Source organism: Hydractinia symbiolongicarpus, chromosome 13 (genome assembly GCF_029227915.1).
Source record: "Hydractinia symbiolongicarpus strain clone_291-10 chromosome 13, HSymV2.1, whole genome shotgun sequence".
Lineage (NCBI taxonomy): Eukaryota > Metazoa > Cnidaria > Hydrozoa > Anthoathecata > Hydractiniidae > Hydractinia > Hydractinia symbiolongicarpus.
In genome coordinates this window covers 14,228,099-14,254,659 of record NC_079887.1, presented here as the reverse complement: position 1 = coordinate 14,254,659, position 26,561 = coordinate 14,228,099, and the positions used below count along the sequence as shown (strand labels likewise).

Below are 26,561 nucleotides of genomic sequence, written 5' to 3'. Positions count from 1 at the left end.
AACACAGTAGGTTACAATTTTGTCCCCAGTAGAAAGCAGAAGAAAGACCTTTCTGCGCCTGGATTGGGAAAGTTGGAAGTTACACGAAGCAACTGCTCTTCTTTATAAGGAATGACTTGGTTGTCATATTTCAGTTAATTTAAAAGAAAATTTGGAAAGACACTTGGTAAAGGCAACTGTCTTCTTTCTCTCTCTCAAGTTCACGCAAATCCTTTTAAGGCGAATCTCCACGAGACGATTTTCACAACAATTTTTATTACGACCTATATGGGTTAATTAAAAACATGGGGTGCCCCCATTGGGGTATTGTTTGGGGTGGCATAGTTTTATTCTACAGATCAGATAATTATGTGGTGTCCTTTGCCGCTGACCAGCTTTGTAGATGGAAACCGTTCCATTAGCAGACTGAATAGTTTCGATAATTTCAAATGAAATTAACTTGAAAAATGCAAGGGATTTACAGCAAATCTTTTCGTTACGATGTTAATTTGTCAATGACCAAAAAACATGAAACGAGGCTAGCAACTATTTTGGAATGTAAATAACTTGAAAAGGAGGCTACCCCCGCAAGGTTCTTATGTCAAATTTTTTTCTAATGAAGTTGTCTTTACAATGATTAAATAACATGGAAACGAGGCTATAGCCCTGTAAGAGGTTTACATGTGGCAACCATCCTATAGGAACCGCACCTTGCAACATTGCCCGTCTTTTCGTCTTTTATCAACTTTACACAGCGGCTCAGTTCTGCAAAGGTATCTGGTCTGTAAATTATTATTTAAATATGGTGGAGCTAAACGTTGTAAACCAAATATAAAAGTGGAACTTTTTTTAACAGCTGGGCGCTAAATTCGGTGTGTTACGCGAGCTAAGAGCCGTTGTACTGTAGTAAAATTGAATCTATAATGTATATTTACACAATAAAATCATTGAATATCAAAATTAACTACCCCAGCCATTACCCCAAATCCTACCCAAATTGGGGTACCCTATGTTTTCCATTAAAGGGGCTACGAAATGGCTGTTGGTTTTCGACTTTAGTAACTTACACGAAAGCCGAGCCAATGACAGTGAAAAAGCTTATGATCACTGAGGACAAAAACAACTGCTTAATCATCTTAAATATCATATTGGACATAAAAATATAACTGAAAATGACAGAAAATTTTCCTACATATATTGGAATTCCATGATTTATTCGATGTTGCCTTCCTTTCAACAAAACTTTCTAATGAAATAAACTCCAAACCTTATTAGCTAGCTTTTAAAAGTAAAAATAAAAAGTAGCAAATTCCTCATAAAAATAAATTATTCATAAACAGATTGTCTAAACGTCTATGTGGTTCTAAAGTCCGTATAATTTCTTGCACCTTAACCTTTTGAGTGGTCCCCTTCATTACACGGGGATTGAGCTTATTGAATCGTTTCGTTAAAATACGTATTTAGAGAGTGCGGCTGTTAAAAATGTAAAACAGTAATAAAGAAATAAAAATAAAGTTCAAAAAAAACGAAAAAGAAAAAAAAATCAAAAAAATATTGGGATTTAATGTTTATCTATTTTAAATAATTAATAGCTATATAACTTTCGAAGGTGAATCTTATGTCTCAAAAAGATTGTTTATGAAACGTACATGAAATTGACAAGAGACAGCTGCCATTTTTACTGCAGCAAATAAATAAATTAATAATTAATGTCCCGGCTTGAGATGGCTTTTTAAAATCGTCAATCTTCAACATAGAAATAATTTTTTTTAGTAAATCTATGCAATAGAATTTTAAGCAGAAAAAGAAAATTCAACCCGCAGTTAGCGAACCATTATTGTTAAGTCAATAAAAACGGACTCTTCACTCAAACGAAATCATTCACTGCTAAAAATAAAATAAATAAAAAATACAAGAACGTTTTTTAATCTGACAGAAAGAAAAGAGCGCGAACGAAGAAAAGAACGTTAGTGACAGTTGTAAATTTCATATGCTGAAATTTATTTAATTGTTCCTCAAAAAATGACAAAATTCTTATTGGCTTGCATTTTATTTTCAACATTGGTGAGGAATTTATTATTTTGTTTATTGTTATTAAGTAAACAAACAAACAAACAAGTAACCTTTTTCTTTTACCTACATTCGAAGTTTGAAACTATCTGCACTTTTGAAGCCGTTATATTTGTGATTTTTGTCTGCAAGCGTGGTCACATTTCATTTTTGCAAAAGGGCAACAATTTTGTGACATTTGTTTGCGTGGGTGAAGCTACGTAATGCTTATAACATTTAATTGAAGCAAAATGTGTTCCGATGTCAGAAAGGACAAATATTTTTTAACTATGAAATACATTAAAGTCAAAAAAATCGCAAAATCAAGGAAAATAACTTTCGCGAATGCGCTCTTTTAAAAATTTTCGCGAGAATTAACTTTTAGGAATGATCACTTTAATATTTTTTTGCGAGAATTAACTTTCGCGAATTACCCATCAATGATTTTTTGCGAGAATTAACTTCCGTGAATTACCCATTGAATGATATTTTACGAGAATTAACTTTGGCGAATTACCCATCAATGATTTTTTGCGAGAATCAACCCATCCAATGGGCATAGGTGTTGATTATTTTATCATGGGTTCATGAAATAGCGTGCAAAGTTAGTCAAAGACTTGATTGACAATTATAACACAAAACATAAAAGGAAGTTTTGTCGATCTCATAATAAAAAATTCCATAACAAATAAAAATTTAACTTCAATATTTTTTGAAGCCTTTTCAATATTTTTGGCGGATGGCCTAAATGGCAAAAAAAATCCACGCTGCTTTTTCTTTTAAAGAGGTCAATAAATTTAGCTGGCAAAAATTTTGGACGATTAAAAACTGGCGATATGTTATCTATAATGTGAGATAATTTCGCGGGTGATATTTGCTAGCATTAACGTTCTTATTCATGTAAAATTCAAGTTCTTATTGTCGTGATATAAGTTATAACGAGGTCAAAATAAGACAGAAATTTTTGTTATAAAAATTTAATTTCGCGTCTTCTTAAAAAACAATTATAAAACAAACGAAACCACGACTTCGTCTCCAGGGTTTGTATTAGAACCGTAAGAACTAACAAGCTTGGAGATCAAAGTTAAAGTAACCTGACTTTAATAACTTTAAAAAAAACTATTATGCTAAAATACTATTAATTTGATGACTTATTGTTTTTCTTACAGACAATCCATTGTTTTGGTGAACCAATCAAAAACACGCCTGAAGGTTTGTTTACTTTTGCTGTATTTAATTAGTATTACCATCCTCGTCCCCAAGGTCTTTTTACAGAGTGGCCAACAATAATCAAAAAGGCAAAATGCTGGAAACGAGGTTGTAGTTTTGCTTCTTTACTAGTCGTTTATTATTATCACTTAATTATTTACGCAAAGACCCTTTTTTAAGGTTGGTGCGCCACCCCTAGAACACCTTAAACCCAATCTAATTTCCAGGACTTTTACCTTGTGATTACAGGTTCTTACAAGGGATCCGAGGATAGACAAAACCTTAAACCCTAAATTTCAAATTACATTTGTCTCAATTAAAACCTTACCAACCTTCTCTCCAGGCCATCGTGTATCTTTTTGACAGCCATACGAGCATGAACGAGGTTGAAATGTTGTAAACGTTTTCCTTACGAAACTGCAAGGAAGCGAAGCGGTTAAAACGAGATAGCAATGAATAATTTGATTGCAAATAATCCACGCGGTTTATTTCCATTTAAATAGTCGAATGTAGTAAATTGCAATATGGATCCACACAAAGTGAGCAGTAAGCAAACGTCCTTTTTAACAAACAACTCAAAAACTCTGCTATCTGCAGTATCGTAGAGAATCAGCATATTGTGTTCCGACGTTAGGAGCTGCTGCTTGGAAATCGGACTTTGCATTCAATAAACATTAATTTTTCTGATTTAGATAATAAAAATTTTTTAATAATAATCTAAAATAATTATTTAACAATTACATATTAACCGGGAATATTCTTGGATATTCTATTGCAAACATATCTCACTAGAATTGAAATTGAGATTGAAATGTTTATTTTTACACTATACGCAGCAATCTACGCAATTTGAGGGATGCCCACTCTAGAGGGAAATCATTTCACTTTGCACCTCAAAATGATTTTGTACGAAAAACAAAAGTTGTTCACGGAATTAACATATCGTAAATTATCGTGTCTGTTGTATTATTTAAGACCTAACGCAAAGAGGACGGCAGTTAAGATGGCGGCGCCAATTTAAGTAGTACGAGAACGGCAGCTGTTGTTTTAAAGAGTGATCTTACGCAGACAAAATGAAAGCGCGCGAAAACTATTGTTAACAAATTAATGTAAATAAACTTTTTAGGTATGCTAGGAATGATATGCCTTTTTTGCTCATGCGAATAATAAGATAAGACATAGGAATTTGCCTTTATGAACTTAATAGATCAAAAACCAAAACTTAATTACTTAAAGAAATATATTTCGTAACAAAAGGAGCACAAAATGCTAAAAAAATAATATATGTAAAGATTTTTTTTTTCGAAGGAGACACCTTATTCCAACTCTTTAATGCTTGCATGCCAAAAAAAAATTGACAAATTTGCAAAGAAATCTTGAAATAACCAAATCACGTTTTCGCACAAGAAAATGCGGCAAAAAAATTCATCACTTAGGCATAATTTAGTCACTTTTTGCCGACTAATTTTGTGAATTACGTCACTTTTTACCAATTTATTTTTAAATTAATAATGACCACAAAAGGTTAAATTTTCAAGCTTTTTTTTTCTTTTAATAAAAATCTTCAACAAGAGGAAAATGAGAACTATGATTATTTTTTCTATTTCTTCTTATATTTGAATATTTTTCGCTTCGTTCTTGTCTTCTCGATTTTCTTTTTTTCCTCATCTACGCTCACTTGAAACGTTATTTAGAAATAAGATAAGTGCAGAGACTGATACAATGCTGTTTTTGTATTCTATTTATTTTTGTTATGATTTCATAGATACTTAAATAAAAAATGAAAAATTGCTAAAAAAAAATGAAAAATGGCAATTAATGATAGTCGGATAAAAAAAATCGGCAAAAATTTTTGGTTGGCAAAAAATATTAGTCACTTAGCAAAAATTTGGTCATTTTTTGTTGACTAAGCTACACATGTGGAGTGAGTATAAACTGCTGTTTCCTGTTGACCCGTCTTTGCGTAAGTTTTTTGTTGGCTAAACACATGTGGAGTGAGTATAAACTGCTGTTTCCTGTTGACCGTCTTTGCGTAAGTTTTTTGTTGGCTAAACACATGTGGAGTGAGTATAAACTGCTGTTTCCTGTTGACCGTCTTTGCGTAAGTTTTTTGTTGACTAAACACATGTGGAGTGAGTATAAACTGCTGTTTCCTGTTGACCGTCTTTGCGTAAGTTTTTTGTTGGCTAAACACATGTGGAGTGAGTATAAACTGCTGTTTCCTGTTGACCGTCTTTGCGTAAGTTTTTTGTTGGCTAAACACATGTGGAGTGAGTATAAACTGCTGTTTCCTGTTGACCGTCTTTGCGTAAGTTTTTTGTTGGCTAAACACATGTGGAGTGAGTATAAACTGCTGTTTCCTGTTGACCGTCTTTGTGTAAGTTTTTTGTTGGCTAAACACATGTGGAGTGAGTATAAACTGCTGTTTCCTGTTGACCGTCTTTGTGTAAGTTTTTTGTTGGCTAAACACATGTGGAGTGAGTATAAACTGCTGTTTCCTGTTGACCGTCTTTGTGTAAGTTTTTTGTTGGCTAAACACATGTGGAGTGAGTATAAACTGCTATTTCCTGATGACCGTCTTTGCGTAAGTTTTTTGTTGGAGGAAGGATAATATGGTTACGAAAGTAAAAATTGTCGCTCACCGTGTTGGCCAACGAAGAATATTTTTAGCTTCAAACAACGTGTTAAGACCTCTAAAAAAGCTTTTATTTTTACTTTAAAATACAATCTACCTCCCAAATCTAAAAAAGAACCCAAGCTCTTGGTGCCGCGACTCATGAAAGTTTACCTAGTGTTTTTTCTTATTTTTAGTTTTTTTTTTTTTTTTTTTTTTTTTGGGGGGGGGGGGGGGGGGGTAAAGTTTTCGTCATGAGTTGTCTTTCAGTTTCTCTTGGTTGATTTCGTAGAAGTGTGTCACGTGGTGCTAGATTACGGGTGAAGGTAACATGGCGGTTTCGCTTTCGAAATCATTTATTATGGCAAGAGAAAGGAGTTTGACTTTGCAATTTTTTTGTGATGCTATGTTTATTATACTTTTATTAAAGCAAATTTAGACTAAAACATGATAAAATGTCTGCCACTTGTTTTTGAAATCTTTATAGAAACCTAGCTGTGGTATATTATCTTGCATAAAATATAACTCACTACTACTAGTAATTCATCAGTAGCTATAGAATACCCTTTTTATTGAGAGGTTTCGTCTTGGTTTTGGCCCCATGTACATATAGTTATTAGACTGACTTTGCTGAATGACAACATGACCAAACTAAAAAAAAGATGCTTCAATAGTGACTAGAAAAGGCAAGACCTATGAAATCTTATGTGAGAAATTCTGCATAAAAACAACTACATTTTGTAAACAACCAACACCACAAAATAACACTATGAAATTTTCCAATTCTTAATTTAAATGTCTAAATAATTTCGTACTATACTATGTGATTTTAAAGTATAATACCTAATTATTACGGTTTCAGAATACATTGGTTGCTACCAGGAAGGAGAGGATGACAGTTTATTTATTCACACACCTGGAGATTACATCCCCAGTGAGTTGAGTCCTATATCATGCATGATAGCATGTGGGAAGAATTGGCTCTTTGCTGGCATCAAACATGGCAAGTTGTGTCTCTGTACAAGTAGGCAGCCTGCAAAGTATTTGAATGATGCGGAATGCTCCTCACCATGTCCTGGAACAGGTAATCAAACACACTCATCTTGTGGAGGAGTTAATCGAATAAGTGTTTATGATGTTCGTAAAAGAATTTTCGACTTGAAATTACACAAACAAAATGATGTAACAGTATACAAAGATACTAAAATTAATGCGGAGGTGTTTCACGGAGAAGGTGCGGCGTTTCAGTTTAAAACAGGTGATGGTACAACAGTTTATCCAGAAAGTTCCACAAGCCCTGCTGTTACCTATGTTTACAGTCAACCAGGCAGCTTCAAGGTATATATATATTCTTTTTATTATAACATCAAATTACATCAATTTTCTTAGATATTTATGCTTGAACAAATTAGTATGCAGTAACTTTAGGGATAATATTCAATCGTTCCTTTAAATATCGTTAAAATTTTTTATTAGGTTAGTGTTGAAGCACATAATAACATATCTGAACCACATATTGCAGAAGAAATCATTGAAGTGACTGATCCACTTGTATCAGATGCAACTATTTCATGCTCACCATCGCAAGTGTTTGGCAAGGATTTAGAATGTACTGGTTCATTTAAAAGAGGGTCACCATTGATAACGGTATTTACATTTGGAGATGGAATATCTGAAGAAGTCATTGCAAGTAAGTTTTTTAATACTCATCTATTTGTATTTGGCACTATCCATCGTTTACATCTAAGTTGTACTAATTTAAATTTAAATGTTCTATTTAATTCTTCAAATTTTTAAAAGCATGAACGAAGTGAGAAATATTTCAAATTGGCCCTTTTCATTTCTGTAGAAACGAATTTGTATCAAAATTTAACAAAGTCTCCCTTTTTGTAATACCTAATATGAGAGATTAAATACCAAAGACAAATAATTCACAGGATATGCAAAACTAAATCCACATGTAAAGTAAGAATGAGTGGGTACGTAACTGTTCTTAATGACGCCATTTAGATGTGATTTATGGTTCTGTTGGCAATAAAAGAACTGCTCGTGGAACACATTCACCAATGAACAAAAGACCAACAATAATAATGCCACATCTTTACTTTAAATATGACAGTGAAGTATATGCATGGGAATTCGAGACCATTTTGCAAGGAGATATATATTTGCAGGTATTTTTACCATATCTACCATATTCATATATCTCTTAAAATTTCTACTGCTATATAGCTGTACAAAAAATCTCAGTGGAAGAAAATAAATAAATAAATAAGAAATGTTTATTATGTAATTTAAAGCTTACCTCCTGTGACAAAAAACAGTTTGTTTCATTCAAAAGGTCTTTTAAAAGTTAGTAATGGTTCTTTGCCTTTAGGTAAAACCTTTATTGATCTCTGAGATATAGGGCTTGAAAGTTTAGCTAATTATGTGGAATTATGACATCGTATATAAGATGTTTGGAAACAAATTACTGTATAAATGATAATCAGGATTAATTAGTTTTAAAATTCATATATATAAATATGTTCAAAATCATAAACTGGATACGTTAAAACATATTTACGTTACTGCCTTGATAAACTCTTGAAACAGAACCTCGTTTTATCTAATACGGGATGTCATGCTTTAATTAGCATAATTATCAAGATTTCAAAATCAAACATCTTGAGAACTGATCAAAATTTTTCAAGCAATTTTTCAAAAATATTTATCAGCAATTTATTTTATTTTACGTATTACAGGCTGTGGTAAAGACCTTTTTCTTTCATTATTTTAATATAGATCTTTCGTCCAAAATGTGATAGTGGAAAAGTTTATTGTGAACAGAAGCAAATGTGTGCAAGTGATGGTGCTTCGTGTAACACACTACATGAATTGAGATGTCAAGCTGATGAGTTTTATTGTTTCAAAACTGAAAGGTGTATCCCATTATCTGGAATATGTCCTTCGAAGAAGGCTCAAACTAGTTTTAATGTTGATTTCTCATTAGTAAAGCAGACAAAATACACAATTAAATCACTTGGTCATCAATTTCTTAAGCTTCAGGAACCAATGATTGCAAAGAAAGGTGATGTAATAGGTTGGACTTCAAAAGGGGGAGAAATAAGTTTCACAGGAGACAACAACAATATCGAGTTTATGTATGACTCTGGAAAGGAAGATTACATTCATTCCAACTCTGAATCACAGAATTGGTATCACATGATGAGTGCCCATTTTATCAATCCATCTCAGTTTTTGTTGCGTCATAACTATACTTCACATGGTGCATATTACATCACATCAAACCGCACCACACCTCGGCTTGTATATGTTGACATTCCCATTGACAAAATAAATATCCAATGCCCACCCTATAAATTTAGCAGTCAGGAGTTTACCGTTAATATAGATACACACATCGGGACCAATATAACATATTTTTTTGAGTTTGGAAACAGTACTTTCATTAGTGTCAAATACTATCCTGTAACTCACGCATATCATGTTCCTGGAATATACAAAATTAAAGTTACTGCATTCAATTCCGTTTCAAGAATATCTGATCTGTGTTCTGTGAAGATCTATGATGATATAGAAGGACTTTCTGTGACTGAGGCAATAAAACCAGTAGCTGTGGGAAGCGAAAGTCACATTAAATGGTGTGTGAGGAAAGGAACCAATGTTAGCTATCATATTAATTTTGGTGATGGATCACCTAATTATATGATTAATCCTACATTTCAGTATTGTAATAACATCAAACATAAATATGATAGAGAAGGATATTATTCCATTACCATTAATGCTACAAATAATATAGGCAGTGTTAAAACTACTTCTGCCAAAGCTTTAGTTGAAATTCCAATCACTGGTCTGGCTGCATTTACAAACCACCTTCATCTGACTGGTAATGTTTATCTTTGGTTAAAGGATCCTATTGACTTAAGTGTGCTTTACACTCAAGGTTCTAATATAGTCTGTCGTTATAATTTCAATGATAGTGACATTGTTGTTGAAACGAAAAACACAACATTGAAGTATTTCTACAAGAAAACTGGAACATTCCGAACATCTGTTACATGCTTTAACTCGATATCACAAGCTGAAACTATAGCTAATGGTACAATTGTAGTTGAAGAAAAAGAAATCATAACAGGTTTAAAGGTGATAACGCAAGGAACTGTTTTCGGAAAGAAATCTTTTATTTCCGCAAGTATGGAAGAGGGAACGCTTTTTATTTGTGAATGGGATCTAGGTGACGGGACAAGGATTACAGTTGACAAATCACAATTTAGTGATGTATTGAATCATAGTTACAGTATGGTTGGTGATTACAAAGTTTCCATTTCCTGTAAAAATCCAAATGGTGTTGCCAATGCCTCGTCTGTGCAGGCTGTGGAAAAACCAATCAGTGGTTTCGCCATACAGTGTCCAAACCCACACTTCCTCACTGTCAACAAAGAACACAATTTCTCCATTTACACATCAGAAGGTTCAAAATTATCATACGCTGTAGACTTTGGTGATGGTAATAATCAAACATTCGCAAGCTCAATGCTTTTAGAAGGTACCATAGTAAAACATCAATACAAAAAGCCAGGACACTACAATGTTACAACATATGCATGGAATTTAATTGACAAAAAGAAAGACCACTGTGATGATTTCATGATTGCTGAGCATCCAGTAAAGGATATCCTTATTTCAACTAACAGCCCACTAAGATTTAAACCAGGAGAGGTGCTTTTTTACTTAAAGGCACATAATGATGTTCCTTTACCAACAAATGCATTATTAAAATGGGATTTTGGAAATGGACATACATACACTGTTCCTCTTGTGCCACCGAAAGAAGACAAAATAATTCGAATGTATAAATACGATATCCCTGGTATATATGCTGGCTCAGTAACAATCTACAACAACGTAAGCTCAAAAAAGTTCCCATTTACAATAGATGTACAAAAAATTATTCCCATAAAAATCACAGGCTTCCGTAAAAACAGCAGTGTATTTGTTCCTGGTTTTGGTTCCAATCGCATGTATTTTCCATTGGAGGACATCATAAAGTTTAATGTAACCACTCAGAAGAAAGACAAGCTTTATACCTTTGATTTTGGTGATGGCACTGAAACTAAATCAAGTATAAGTAATTCATACGAGCGTAAATATGCAACTCCAGGTAAATTCAATGTCAGTGTCCGTGTTGCCAATATTCTTGGTGTGTTTGAAAGTCACACAGAGGTGCATGTTCAGGAAAGTATTCAAGATATGAAGTTCAATGTCACACCAACTGTTTTATTTGGCAGCTCAGTTCAAGTAAATATAACTGCAAAGACATATGGAACGGACACCTGTGCAAAGATTGACTTTGGTGACAACTGCGTTTACATCATTAACCGAAATAATTGCAGATTTATTGAATTTAATCAGAAAAAAAACTTCACTTTCATTCAAGCAAAAAGTGATAGCCCTATTCAACTCGAACATTTTTACAACTCATCCAAGGGATGGCATAATGTATCTGTCCATGTTTCAAACAAAGTCAGTGTTTATTTTGCAATATCTCAACTTTACGTGAATTACATACCATGCCCAAATCCTGTAGCGATAATATCAGACAATAGCAACCAGACTTTTCCAAAGCGTTTGATGAGAAGTTTTGGGTTTGTATTACAATCAAACGTCACGCTAGACTGCAACAAGGCTGACAATGTCACCTTATGGTGGAAGGTATTCACAGTTGGTAATGACACTCCAATAGCTTTGCCGAACAACTATGGCTTTCATAGACTGAAAATGCCATTTACTAGGAAGCCAGGAACATTAGATCCGACTGTGTTAGAATTACCAGAAAATACTTTGCCGTATGGCTTGCTGCGCATTGAATTGAATGTTGCTTATGAAAGTGACAGAGAGAATTTGGAAGGTATTAATTCAACGGATACAGCTTGGTTTGAAATAACTCCTTCAAACTTGAAGGCTTCCATTATAGGTAAGGAGATACAATTTTTATACGAAATACAAAAAAGCTTAAAGTTGTTTTGGCTGACTGCTTTGCTCAATTTTTTTCACGCCATTTTATGCCTTTGAAAAATTTATTTGTAAAAGTAAGTAATTTATTTCGTTAACTTGACTGAAGAAATTATAAAATTTATATTTGCATCGGTGTCAATCTCACAGCCCTAATTCTGCATTTAATGATTTTTCAATATTTTGCTTTTTTCACAAACAAAGTTTTAGATTTGTTTTAAGTTTGGTATCAATCACAACTCTTCTTCACGTTTCTGCACCTTGAGTTGTTGTGTGCGAGTTTGTTACCAGTATCCTTATCATTAAAGGTGGAGTGCGACGAGCTGTAGGATTTGATGTCAATGTTCCATTTGATGCATCAAGAAGTTATGACCCTGACAACCTACAAGCAAACAGAAGCGTTCCATTTGAATACGAGTGGTACTGCAGACGGCATGATGAGGAGTTTCCAGAACGTTTTGATACAGTGCAACCTGATAATGATACTGCAGGGTGTTTTAAAAATGGAAAATTTCGATTATACAAAGGCGTTGCAAACTTGAGACATCTAAAGGCTGATGGTAGTCAAATCTCAGTAAGTTTTATCATTGCTTTGTTTACTTGGGAAGCATTTTTTTGTTACCATAGGAACTGTTTAAGATTTTTCTTTTTTCACTAAATTGACAAATCACAAGATAAGGAATTAAATATGTCAAGTAGCAAGTAGAAATTATTTTTAGATCAAAACCAGTTTGGTCAAGGGAGCGATGTATGTGATGCGAGTTTATGTAAAGAAAGGTGAAAGAAGAGGAATATTTGATCAAGAATTTAAAATTCTCAACGGTGTTCCACCGTCACTTGAAATTCAGTAAGTTATGCCCTAATCAGCTACTTTAAAAAAAAACGAAAAGCGATTAGTTTCACTGTCCTCCTGCGTCTCCTGCATTTGTCTCCCTAGTAAATAGTAGCCTAGTAAATCTATTTACATGTGCATTGCCAATGACAAGGTTCTATAACATTTACATACGCCCCTGTGATGTCTAAAAAGTCAAACAAACAAAAAAATAATCTTCTCATTTCAATTTTTCCAAGTGGAACAAAATTGAACTTGCCCGGCCCAGTGAAAATAAGAGAAATATAAGGAACAAGCAATCATATTTTGTCTCTTAGGAAGTAAGTGTATTTTTTGAGATACACTTTTTTGCTGATTGAAATGTTTACCAATTTGCCAATAGATGCTCATTCAATTGTTATGAAAAGCTAAGTCCAACAGATCCGCTGAAAATTCAAAGTCTGTGTTCAAACTGCAACTCAACCACAGCCGTATTCTACCGCTGGCGAATGTATCTATTAAATGAAAGCACAGATGCAAATGGCGCACGTTTCGATGAAGAGATTGAAATTAAAGATCTTGAATCGAAAACTACAACATCCTTAACCAATGCGAATATCGCTTTGAAAGGAAATGTGCTAGAGTTTGGCAGCAATTATATCTTGCGTGTCATGGCTCGGATGATGGGAAGTGATCCTGGTAAAGCTTGATTTGTTTTAGTTATTGGATTTACTTTTGTTTGTTTGTTTGTTTGTTTGTTTTTTATGAAAATATTTTACTTTCTTTTGCCTTATTTAACCATCATGTCATATATACGTGCCAATAAAACAAGGACCTTGATCACTGATAGAAAATTCTAAATGTGCAAAGTGAAGAAAAATTGAAATGTTGTTCCATGGGTACTTTTTAGAATCCAAATATTTTAAAGAAAAAAAATAGAATTTTTTTCAACTTGATGAACGAATCTAGACAATGAAACTTGTTTAGAGAGTACTTAATCATGTCCATAGGTGAGTGATTTGTTAAAAGAGGCTCACACAATTATTATAAGGTCATTTCTTGTTTTTTCAAGCGCTGTCTACTTGTGTTATGTGATTCGTGGTTGTGGCTGAATTTCGTTACTGGTTTCGACTAGTTTGCTTCACCATTTGTGACAGCAAGTGGAGAAAAATTGACAGTGACATCATAACGTCGATTGTCATCTAAATGTTTTCAACTATAGGCTAAATTTGGTATAAAAATTTAAATTTCTAATTATGTCCAAACAGAGCATGCTGAACGTAATGGTAATATGCATATATATAATAAGCAAAATATAAAAAGTTGGTGTTTTTTAAAGACTAATAAAAATTTGGTCGTAAGGAAATCCACATTTAGGGTCTCGGCCAGAAGTTGCCAGTACGCACAAACGTATGCTAAACACGACAAAATAATCCAATCTCTCTCTTTTCATCCAAACTGGATGAGAAATTACAATTCCTAACTTGAAATTAGTATCTACGAATCTGAAATATTAAGCTTGGAAAGGCATTTTATTTATTATAGGAATTGCATTTGTATTTCTTGTATAGCTTTCTCTTTATCACATTATTTTTCTCACTAATCTGTGTATTTTTTTTGTTTAGAAGCAGGTGGGTTTAGTGATTTTCGATTTACCGTTAACCGACCTCCTTCTGGTGGATTTTGTGAAGTTTCACCACGTGAAGGTGTTACTTTGTCTACCATGTTTGAAATAAAATGCGATGCATGGTTTGATGAAGATACTCCGATAAAATACAAAATTGGTGAATATTTTTTGTTTGTTTTGTTCATTTACAGACCGTTTTCATACCTTCCTTTACAAATTTAACATAGAAAATATGTTTTACCTCTGTAAAAATTCTATAAATAAATAGAAAAATATTATTCTTTTAGACACCCTTCGAGGTGGCGAACGACAGAATATGTATACTGGCTTCGAGCGTGAAGTTTCAATGATACTTCCGATCGGTCAGGAGGAAGACAATTATGAATACGAGCTTATCGTTACAGTGGAAGATCATTTTGCGTTTGGTGTTTCCAAGAATTTTAAAGTCAAGGTGAGCATATTAATAGATGTGTAAAATAGTATTTTAGGCGATTATAGATAATAACTTCAGAACCTTCGTGAGCCAAAGGAGAATACACAGAAATTTGCTCATCGCTATTCGCAGCTACCATCTTTGCTTCAAAGAAAGGCAGACCGCGAGTATTATACTGTAGCCTAGTCATAAGCCCGCGAAAAGGAACCCACGGATCTGTCGCTCCTTAGATTTTCTCGCATCATACATATATTTTCCCTATCGTTTGTTTTTGCATTTTTGTCTGCCAGTTAGCATGGAGTAATTAATATACGTTTTTGGAGGATCACAATAAGCTACGCTACAACTATTTTAAACAGAATACGACCATTATTATAGAGGCTAGCCGTATTCCCGTGGAAGAACCCACGGGGTCGTCCGTCTTTAAATTACACGCTATTTCGTGAGCCTGTTGTACAACACTTCTTGCGGACAGACTGCTACTATTATAGAGATTATGATTTTATCCCAACAGGTTACAGAGCCAGATAGCGTGGATTTCGATGCTGTTTCCAATGATCTTGAATCATTGGCTGCACAGGGAAATTTGCAAGTATTGTCTCGTCTAGCGTTTGCTGCCGGTTCGTTGATGAATAAAAAAAATCGAAAGTCAAAAACAACCCCCGATGATGCAAAGCAGGTGAGATTCTTATTCATCCCCTTTTTTGTTTGTCTGATGTTAGCTAGTATACTTCACTTATTTTTTAAATAAATAATTCACCTTATTTTTTCAGTGCAAACTGCACCAAAGTTGACAGTCAACCTAAAAAATGTAACTAAACTAGATTGCACAGCACTTAAGAAAGAAGCCCCTGAAGGCATTTTAAAATGAATTTATTGAACTAAAGTTACAATACACTTATGAGAAAAGTGTCTACTAACTTTTCTTTGCTGTTGGATGAATGAATAAATGAATTAATAAATAAATAAATCAATGAATAAATAAATGAATGAATGAACAAATGAACAAATAAATAAATGAATGATGAATGTATTAACAGGCGAGCGAATAAATGAATTAACGGGTGAATGTATTAATTGACTACTGAATGAATGAATGAATGAATGAATGTATTAACAGGCGAGCGAATGAATATATTAACAGATAAATGTATTATTTGAATACTGAATGAATGTATGAATATGAATGAATGAATGAATGTATTAACAGGCGAGCGAATGAATATATTAACGTATTAATTAACTACTAAATGAATGTATGAATGATTAAATAAATGGATCAAATTTAAAAGGAAAATTTTTTAAATTGCATCTTTTTAGTAATTTTTTTTCTTACTTCTTTAAAACGGCAAATGTTCTTGATATCCTTCTTCCTTGTATTTAGACACGTGAGAAGTTAATTCGTTCGATGAACAAAGCAAAAGCATGTAGCTTGAGTGAGATCAAACAAATGGGCGGGGTGCAGGCGGAGCTCACCAAAAGTACTGACGAAGTTTCAGAAGAGGCGCAGGTAGTTTGGATTTTCTTAATCTTCGGTATGAGGTGTTATGATAAAAAAAGTTATTTGCTCGACACAATAACTAACAAAACCTGATTGGTGAGAATACAATTTTTTTTGTGTTAACACTAAACACCCTTTTAGCAAATCGTTAATTTTTCATCCGAGCGAAATGTTTCTTAGAACGAAAAACCCGCCCAATAAAAAACGGCGATAGTTTCATCTATTTCCACCAAATTAAAAGAGAATTGGCAGAATCTTTGACCAGACACTTAAACTCGCTTTTTGCTATTTTCTTTTCTTGTTAGAAACGCTAGATTTACCCTGCAATCTGAAATGAAAGGTGAAGTTTCAGATTTAAATGTTTCATCAGAACTGCGACTAAATAATCGATTTTCCACCAAGCGTTAGTCTTTATTTTGTGTGAATTTTTTTTGGGATTTATTATCACGCAGGCGCACATTATTCCTATATTTAAATGTTTATGGAAACTGAAAAACCCTTTTCATTTATTTTAAAAGAATTCTGATTGCTGTGTTTTTTAGAAAGAATCAAGCAACGCGTTAGATGCTATGTCTGACTGCATGCTACAAGCAAGTGGAGTCGACCCAGAGATGAGCAGCACTGCGGAGAGCATGTTTTTAGCTTCGTCTAATGTATTGAACGCTGAAACGGCTAATAAAAAGGTAGGAATTAATGGGGGAAAATAATTTCGTCGATGAAATGAATATTTATGACTATTTGTGCCACAAATAATTTTGCTTATTTGCAAATCAGCGATTTTTGACCTATCTGAACACGCAGTTTAAAGCATTTGGAACAGCAAAAAATTGAAGTGTGAAGATAGCCTTAGTTTACATTATTTTTTGCATATGCTGTTTTAAATCTCAAAAATGGTAATTTTTAAAATTTATGTTTGGAGAGGATTTATCATCCGGTGAAATTTTAGGTACTTTGAGAAAATTTCGTGCAATTTTATACAACCACGTGTCACTCATTCTATAGTATTGGTTTAAATGCAGAAATTGAAACCGTTTTTATACGCTAATAAAAAGGAAATTCAAAAAAGGTTTTTTTGGTTTGTTTTGTATTTTTGCTTTGTTATTTGGGATGTCTCCAAAATTCGAAAAGGTTTCTTGTATTTGAAACATCCGAAGAAAATTATTTTTCTTCCTCTCGCATAAAATAAGTTTTATTCTGTAGTTTGTTTCGTCAAAATAAAAAGCTGAGAACAAATAAAAAAAAAAGAAAATAAACAAATCAATGATTTGTTTTGATGCCTTTAGAACGTCAGTAACACCACCAGTAAGAACAACGCAGACAAAGCTATGGATACCATTAACAAAGTGGGCGGTGCTCTGATGCGGCAGCTAGTTGCTGGAGATACGCCCAAAACCATTCGGGCTGGCAACATGGACATTGAGATGGCACAAGTGGGAGACAACGCTGATGAGGACGAAACAGGTTTCCAAATACCGGAAATTAAATATATTCTTGGAAATCAAAGTCTTATTGAAGTGACTGGGAAACGCCCTTCAATTGGTGCAATGGTAAAAAATTATATTAAGTTCTTGTTTATTTTAACGCCTTTTGTAGTGACTATCAGGCAACCTCGTCCCCAGGACCCCTCTTCGCTTTTTTATATTAGGGATGACTTTAAGGATGGTTCACACAAATCCTAAATTTGTTTTGGGGTTGATTACAATATTTTCTGTTACCTTAAATTTCTTATCGGAGAATAAGACTAAGAAGGTTAAAAATGAAATAGTTGAGGATAATGTAATCACTTATAAAAGAATTGATCTCTTTTTCCTGATTTTGTTATTCCCTGACGATACATATTTGAAAATGAAAGTTTTATTTCTACTTCAGGTAACATCGACGGGTAACAATCCTTACCAAGGCGCTGATGGTGCTGATGACGTCGAATCGGATGTAATGGGACTTGCTTTAAGCGGACCTGATGGAAGCCCTATGGATTTGTCCGGACAAGAAATGACAATGTTTGTGAAGCGAGACTTAACCAATGATATTCCACCAATCAAATACAAGTACGACACTGAGCAAGGCGCTATGAAGGTACACCGGGTCAATTTCACATCAAACATAAGTTACACCGCTATTGAGATTCGCCCTATTGATCCTGATACAGTAATCCATGTGTATATAAGTCACGAACGAAGACCGACCGTATCAAATGCTGTCACAAACTATACACAGGTGACTTTGAAAGCAGCCAACCAAACTTTGCCAGATCCATTTATATGGCTCTTCTCCACAGATGATTTAAACGGAACTGGGGAGTATTACATTGGTGTAAAAATGACGCCTAGTCGAAAGGACATCTTTGCTAAGTATGAATATGACCCAACGATGGAGTATACTTTAAGAACGTGGGAAACTTTATGTAAAATTTGGGATGAAGAGGAAAAGGTCTTTACAACTAGTGGTTGCCGGGTAAGTTTTAATTTTGCATTTCTTTATTTGTTTAAAGAATGTTCTGATTTTTCTGAAGTTGCTGTTGTTGTTTTTGTTGTTGTTGTTGTTGTTTGTTGTTATTGTCGTTGTCGTTGTTACTAGATAGCATCTTTTACTTGTTTGTTCGCTTTTCGATGTATTAGTTTATTTGTTTTCTCCTTTGGATGTTATTTCAATAATCCGATAACGAACCGTAAAGAAACATTGGGTATTATTTTGTTCATGCAGTTATCGCGCAAAGTAGTTGAACATAACAATGTTTTTATTTCCAATTCAGGTTGGACCGAAAACTACTTTTAATAAAACACATTGCATCTGTAAGGTGGGAGGAGAAGACCAAGAAGCGCCATACCAAACCCCAATGTTTTCACCCAACGCAACCAACACCACCACCTCCACCACCACAACTACTGCAGTTCCCACAACTGCGGCTGCACGGACGTCACGCAAGAAAAAAATAACAAGAGCGACGTTTGCTGGTGGTTTTTTCGTCATGCCGAATCCAATTGATTTCTCGAAAGCTTTCGCTGGTTTCGCTAATCTTGCCGAAAATCCCGTCGCATTTGCTACCGTACTGTCAATCCTTGGCGCGTATTTGATCCTGTTGTTTTGGGCGAGACGGGAAGATAGAAAAGACATCGAGAGGGTGTGTGTGATATTGCTTGGGTTTAACGGGGACTAAAGCAGACATTAGCCTGTACTTTTGAACTTGTGCTTTTGTTGAACAAAAAGCGAAATAACTAAAGTTTAACTTTGTGAATTTGACATTTTGATATTATTTAACAGATATGGTTAAAGCATTTTTTTTTGCTGTCTGTCTGTAGCCTAAATGTTCTGGATTATATTTTTTCAAAATTTATCCTTTGTGCTTTTTATTTACTTCCATGTTAGAAATAAGTTAAATTTAATTTGATTAACCAAAAAATTTGACTAATCAATTCAACTGGTTTTTAACTATCAAAACAAAAGTACAGTCAACATGTAAATATTTTAGGCTGGAGTTACACCACTTGTTGAAAATGATCCGTCCGATCGGCAGTTTTACGAGATTACCGTTTACACTGGCTTTACTTCATCAGCTGCTACCACTGCTAACGTCTTCTTTCAACTTTCCGGTGACGAGGATCAAACGGAAGTAAGGCAACTTAAAGATGAGAATCGGAAAATATTTCAAAAAAGAGGACAGGACGTTTTTCTAGCTAGTTTTCCAGACACCGTTGGTGACCTGCAATACTTAAGAATATGGCATGATAATACAGGTAAATGCATGCGGGTATGCATAATGTTATGCTTTGACCAAAATGCCCTAATTTTTTTAGCTAAATGTAGCTTCAGCATGTGGCCATCAAGATTTATTTTATAAACTCTAGTGATTTCTATTTTCAGGCAAAAATCCATCATGGTACCTTAGTCGTGTGATGGTACACGATCTGAACGCTGACCGAAAGTATCTCTTCCTAAACGATAACGCTATAGCTGTGGAAGAGGGTGATGGCTCTTTGGAACGCCTTCTCGCCATCGCTGGTCCTGAGGACATGAAAAGTTTTAACCACTTGTTTTTCTCTACGACACAAAAGAATATAACTGATAGTCACATATGGTTTAGCGTGTTTATACGACCACCGAAATCGAGGTTTACACGTGTTCAACGTTTATCGTGTTGTTTAACCTTGTTATACTGTACTATGGTTACAAACGCTATGTTTTATCAAGTGGGAGGAGAGGCTGATCCGTCAACAACAATACACGTGGGTCCTTTTGCATTCTCTCCGTCGCAGATCGGAATTGGAATTATGACAAGTTTGATCATTTTTCCAGTGAATATCCTGATTGTAGGTACGTAGATGTTAGCTGACCGGCATTCAGGGTCGGTCAGGCAAGGTTGATAAAGGATTTCTTCAGGTTTTGGTGCTTTTTTAAATAACTCTCGCAGTGTTAGCTTGTACCATTATCCAGGCTAGAAGTATCAAGTCTGATAAGATAAGTAGCCCAAGCCATGATTAGCGCGAACTATATATAAGCATACGGCTTTTCTTCTTAGGTGTATTTAGAAGTCTGGGACCAAAACCTACACGGGAAGAAATGGCGAAAAAGAAAGCCATCAATTGGTGGTGGGTGTATGAGTTGTTCTTTTGTTGTCCAAGAAAACAGAAAAGCGAATTTATTGACATCATTAGTTCTATAAAGGAAAAAGATGACAATTTATCACGCCCTGTGAGCAGGCTTGGCGTATTAAACCAATCGAATACAGTAGGTAAGGGCGCATGAACATCTAACATGTAAAAAAATGGGAATTAATAGTAAACAGGTTAATTTAAGCTTAGAGTACACTGTGTTTTTAGTTTTTATATTTTTTATAAAATATTTTAAATAGTATAAACAAACAAATTACGACGCACACATATTTCGCGAATGAAACCTTGTAAATTTTTTTTGCGAAGAATTATTGCGAATCTGTATTACACTTTTAATTTATTGAGATAAGTTAGTATTTGATAAAACTTTGTTCATATCACAAAGACAGACCATTATATTTATAAGAAAAACAAGAGAAGGAAAAACAAAAAAACTGTCTTTCGAAATTTTTGGAAAGATTAATTTACCGAAAAGGTCGTTTTGAGTAATATAATAATATTTATTCTTGTAAATTGACATCACATCTTCTTGTAAATTGACATCACATCGTATCTTCGAGTAGACATATTCACGCAAATATATGTATTACACTGTGAAAATTACCAACATAAGTTACTAAGGACACTACATATGATATTTAACGCCCGTAACCAACGCCTTTCACCAACGCCCACAATGGTTTTATTTGCTTATTGGTCAATAATTTCATTGATTTGATTTTACCTAGCAGATCTAATGATTGTGATTTCAGATGAAATCGGCTTCAAGATGGAAACACCGGCTCAAGAAAAACAAAGAGAAGAAAAGAAATTGAAGATGAAGAAGCAGAAGAAGAAATTACCTTACTGGATGAAGTACTTTGCATGGACCCTACTCATCTTGACGTCATTCACTTCTGCATTTTTTGTTGTCTTGTATGGATTCCAGTTTGGCAAAGAAAAATCGGCGCAGTGGATTTCCGCTTTGTTTGTCTCGTTTTTCCAAGATGTGTGCGTGTCTCAACCAATCAAGATTTTGGGATTGGCCTTGTTTATTGCATTGATTGTCAAGAAGCCTGCTGAAGATGATGATGAAGAGGAAGGGGAAGCGAATAAGAAGCAGATTGATGAGGAATATGTAGGACGTGGTGAGATACGAATATTCTCAAGAAAGTTCCAAATGTCAAGTTTATTTGCTTCCCTAAAGTCCTTATCTCTTTATTTTTATGCATCTATATGTTTTTCACAACCTTTCTTGAACGTGAGTGACAACAACAACAAAATTGTTTTACGCCCTCCATTAAGAAACATTTTGGACTCCTTTCTAACCTTTTCGTAGAAAAACGTGTAATTTGGTAATCTATGTAGCTAATATATTTAGATAACCAAGATGTTGACAGAAAGAGGCCTGAGAAGAAAGACATTATTAGATTCCAACCTCCTTCAAGGGAAAAGATTGCAGCACTGAGATCGTTCAGGTATGTTTACTTAACTAGACATTAACCCGACGTGACTATGTCCTGCGTCGATATTTCGTGCATATTTATGCATATTTCGTACATCTGTAGCACCACTACTTATAACACACAAAGAGAAAAAATACAGTTAGTTTTTGCTTATTGCTACCAGTGTCAGATAAATGAGTTTGTATCGACCCAGCCTAATAACTAGCTAGGTCATACGTTTAAGATTTGAGATAGCAGCCTAATTTTTACAAAATGCCGTATTGCGAATTTTTAAACATTTAGATTGAAAGAACTAAAAATGTACAGCTTACTTCGTGATTTGTTCATCTATCTTGTGTTTGTTGTCGCATTATGTCAAGTCACATATTCCCATCTTGATCCGCAGTCCTACCATGTGCGGAAAAGCATGGAAGATATTTTTATCCATGGAGATTATGGTATGCATAATACTGCGAAAGGGAAATTTCCTTTCACAAAGGTAAGTTGACTCGTTGTATGAATAAGTTGTTCACTGTAGGTGGGGGAGGGTGGAGGGAGGGAGAAGGGGCATTGTGGTCTCTCTCCCACTAATTCACTGTGATTAAAAAAAAGGTCTCTTTTCTACTATTGTTAGTATTTGTTTGGATAAAATTTGGTTATATCTTTATCATGTGCGATTCTATTACCTACATTAGATCTGTTTTTGTTACGTCAATTTTTGCATTATTTCAGCATTTTTGTCTCTGTATATTAATCTCTAGATGACCAACCGTGCAAAAATACAGGAAAAAATTAGTCAAAAACTGTCCGATAATTGAACCACCATAACTCTTAAGAACTGTGTTGTAATGAAAAATGTTTTATAAAAAAAGGTGAATTGGTACATTGTACTATCTCGGTCTTTTTCTCAGTCGTCATTAGCTCAAATTTTGAAAAAATAATTATTTTTTGATCAAGAAGGTTTTTTTTAAAAAGAAATGGGTGCATATTCTGATGGTTAATATTTCAAGTCATTCGTCGAACATGAAAGTGGCTTATAGATTTACTTATTTCAAAAATGTGTTGTCCCAATGCTGCAGAAACATTTTGACTCTTTTATTTATTAAAACAGCAATGATTTTGTAAGTAAATCTTGTGAATCTTGCAAATTTTCAGATTCAAGATGTGAATGACATTTGGAAGTGGTTGCAAGAGACAGTTGTACGTGGTTTGTATGCCTCTAGATGGTACAATAGCGACTCCCATGTACCAGGTTTTGTTAGTGATCATTACAGTAACTTGTTTGGTGGATCGAGACTGAGACAACTACGAATTAAAAGGGGTAAGTTTTCACGTCAATCACGTTTTGTAAATTTGTCAATAACACTTCTGTCTTCCATTTCCTAATTGCAGCTTCAAATGACCAAACGAACCAAAAAAGGATTGTGAGGCAAGGCCTTAAGTTTTTTTTTTACTTCAAATTTCCCCGAAACAGAACGGCTTCTGAGCATGTTCCGGGGGAAAAAGGAGCGAATTCAACTTATAGCTGTCAAGGAGGAAAAGAAAGGAAATACTTTTTGTATCATGTACCACTATTTTTTGAAGCCTCATAAACCTCCACCTCTTTAAATAAGCTTGGGTCGCTTTTTAACAACTAAGCCCCCCCTTGTAATTAATCAAGCATTTACAGTATCAGTCACTCTGGTTTTTGACATGCATTGATTGTTTTTTCTCGAGTGAAAGCTTTGCTTGCGTTGTCATCGATTTCTATTGAAGATGGCGCAACGGCTTTTGTGAAAGTGTTCAAAAAACGTTAAATTTGAATCCTAAACGTAAAGAGTGTATCTTCCACAATAATGAAATCGATTTTCAATTTAAAATCAGTAAAAAAGACACTTAAATTTGGTCTGGTTTTAGACCTATACAAGAGAAGACTGTTCCTGTTTTAATTTTTTTCTTGTTGCACTCATAGATACATGTAAAGTTCACAAGGATTTTAAAGACATGATACCGGGTTGTCACGATTGGTATTCGTGGAGTAAAGAGGACGAAGGAAGATACGAACCAAGTTGGCTTCCAATCAAAAATGAATCTGAACATGAACCAAGCAAATATTACCAATCGTGGGAGTATCAGGCATCAGATCAATTGGACACATACCCGTTTGCAGGTGAGTGCAATCTGTTAAATGTAAAAAGGCGGAATTGATAATTTTTTGTAGATTGTACAACTTTTTACTTGTTTTTGTGGTTGTTATTTTTTACTTTTATCAATTTCTTTGCCTTATTTATTTCACTAGCATAAATTTAATTTCCGTAAAAAATTCGCCATAAAAAATCAACCATAATCTGTTTTTATATGTTCTTCTCTCGTTCTAGGTTCCATCACAGCTTACCGCGGTGGCGGTTACGTTGGAGACATGGGTAAAGATCCACAGAAATCTCAAGCCTTACTTAGTCATTTATATCAAAACAAATGGCTCGATGAACAAACGCGTGCAGTGTTTCTAGAAGTAACCGTATACAACGCGCAAGTTAATTTGTTCGCCATTATGAACTTTGTTGTGGAGATCTTACCCACGAATGGGGTGGAGTTGTTTTCAAGTATCAAGATTGCTCGTCTGTACACGTTCGGGGGAAGTACAGAAAGCTTTACTCTCGCCTGTCAGTTCTTCGTGATGTTATTTTTTGCGATCTCAGTATACAGAGAAGGAAAAAAGATCTACAGAGAGAGGAAGGCATATTTTAAGGGTTTTTGGAATCTGCTGGAATTCGCAACGATTGTCTTAGTCATTTCAACAATCGGTGTGTTCTTTTCCCGTATGATGTTGGTTAATCGAGCCATCGGGAAAATCGAAAAGCATCCTGGGGCTTTTGTTAGCTTTAACAAAGTCACGCAATGGGATGTGTTGTTCTCGGGCTTAACTTCGGTAATCGTTCTTCTTTCTTGTATCAAATCGATTCGATTACTACAGTACAACAAAACAATATCTCTTTTGGCTTCAACTCTAAAGGGATGCGCCAAACCTCTTGCAGCTTTCTTTGTCGTTTTCTTCATTTTCTTCATTGCTTTCACAACTCTCGCTTATCTTTTATTTGTGCCTCACCTACCTGATTATAAAAGTTACCTTACGGCTACCGAGTCCGTGATGTCGTTGCTGCTTGGCGGGTTTTCGTTTGGAGAAATTGAGAACGCCAAGCCTATATTCGGTCGGATTTGGTTTGTGTTGATCATGCTTTTCGGTGTTATGTATATTATGAATGTATTTCTGTCAATCATCATGGAAACCTACGCTGCGGTGAAGGACGATTTGTCGATGCAAAGTCAAGAATACGAGCTAGTAGATTTCATGATATCGAAATTTAAGCACATCATTGGTAAAGGAGACGGCGGCCGAAAAGCAATAATGGAAAGGTTTGACAAAGAAGAGCAAAAACAGCGCGAAGATAATTTCAATGCGAAGAAAAAAAAGAAGCGCTTTGATAAAAAGGTTTCTGTTCCAAAGAGAAAGAAATACTACCAGTTTATCGACGAAGAAATTGAAATGAAGTTTGCTCAGCTCGATGATTCATTAAACGATATCTGGGAGGGTCAGTGTGAAGAGGATGGTTTTGGTCGGGCAACTGAGACACGTCAAAGTGGTGGCGCATATGTAAACCCAAGTTTTGAATATCAAGAAATTCACGATGAACTTTTGATGAAACAGGATTTAAGAGACGAGCTTGAAAAGTGGATGTAGAAAAGAAACTTTTTTTTGAGTTTTTAAAAAATTATTTCCTAAATTTTTAAACCTTCCAGAGACATACCCAGCGGGTCTTGGATGCCAGTGTACCGTTTAGCCGCTTAAACTCAATCGCCCAAAAACGAAATAATAAAAATTTAAACTGAAAATTGTTTTTAAGAGGTATTTTGCAGTGTTGTGAAGTGCTGAAGTAGCAGAGCATGATCGGTCAAGCTTCCGTTCCCGCTCGAGTTTTTTTTTTTTTCTTTCAAAATATCTGCAACACTTAGAAAACTTTTTTTTCGTTTGACGACACAGCTTGCAGCATGCAGCTACGATATTTATCAGAACTATAAAACTGAATAGTTACTAACTTGTCTTTATTTTTTATTTTTGTTACTGTAATTCTTTTTTTCTGATGTATATCATTCATATAAATTTTATTGTAAAAATAAAAATAAATAAATATACAGTGTAAGTATGATAAAATATATTTTTCGTTCCACAGGACCTTCATCAGCGGTCACGCAGGAACATCTAAGATGGAGGATGCTCATTGTAACTGTGCGCATGCGCGTAAGCATTG

At 34.5% G+C, this 26,561-nt stretch overlaps 1 protein-coding gene across 1 annotated transcript; it reads left to right on the top strand.

Annotated features, from left to right (window-relative positions):
- The first annotated feature begins 1,248 nt into the window (after window positions 1-1,248).
- On the top strand, window positions 1,249-26,296 carry LOC130623103 (polycystin family receptor for egg jelly-like). The gene is made up of 28 exons (XM_057438600.1): window positions 1,249-2,043; window positions 3,198-3,240; window positions 6,714-7,189; window positions 7,328-7,541; window positions 7,862-8,025; window positions 8,636-11,831; window positions 12,178-12,443; window positions 12,589-12,716; window positions 13,084-13,379; window positions 14,306-14,464; window positions 14,595-14,758; window positions 14,819-14,917; window positions 15,119-15,193; window positions 15,255-15,419; window positions 16,125-16,250; window positions 16,784-16,924; window positions 17,525-17,788; window positions 18,111-18,695; window positions 18,994-19,362; window positions 19,711-19,975; window positions 20,103-20,552; window positions 20,758-20,970; window positions 21,604-21,978; window positions 22,212-22,308; window positions 22,579-22,774; window positions 23,431-23,596; window positions 24,227-24,424; window positions 24,633-26,296. Exons 1-28 carry the CDS (start codon window positions 2,002-2,004, stop codon window positions 25,991-25,993), a joined length of 10,293 nt encoding a protein of 3,430 aa, XP_057294583.1. The 5' UTR covers window positions 1,249-2,001; the 3' UTR covers window positions 25,994-26,296.
- Window positions 26,297-26,561: the final 265 nt, after the last annotated feature.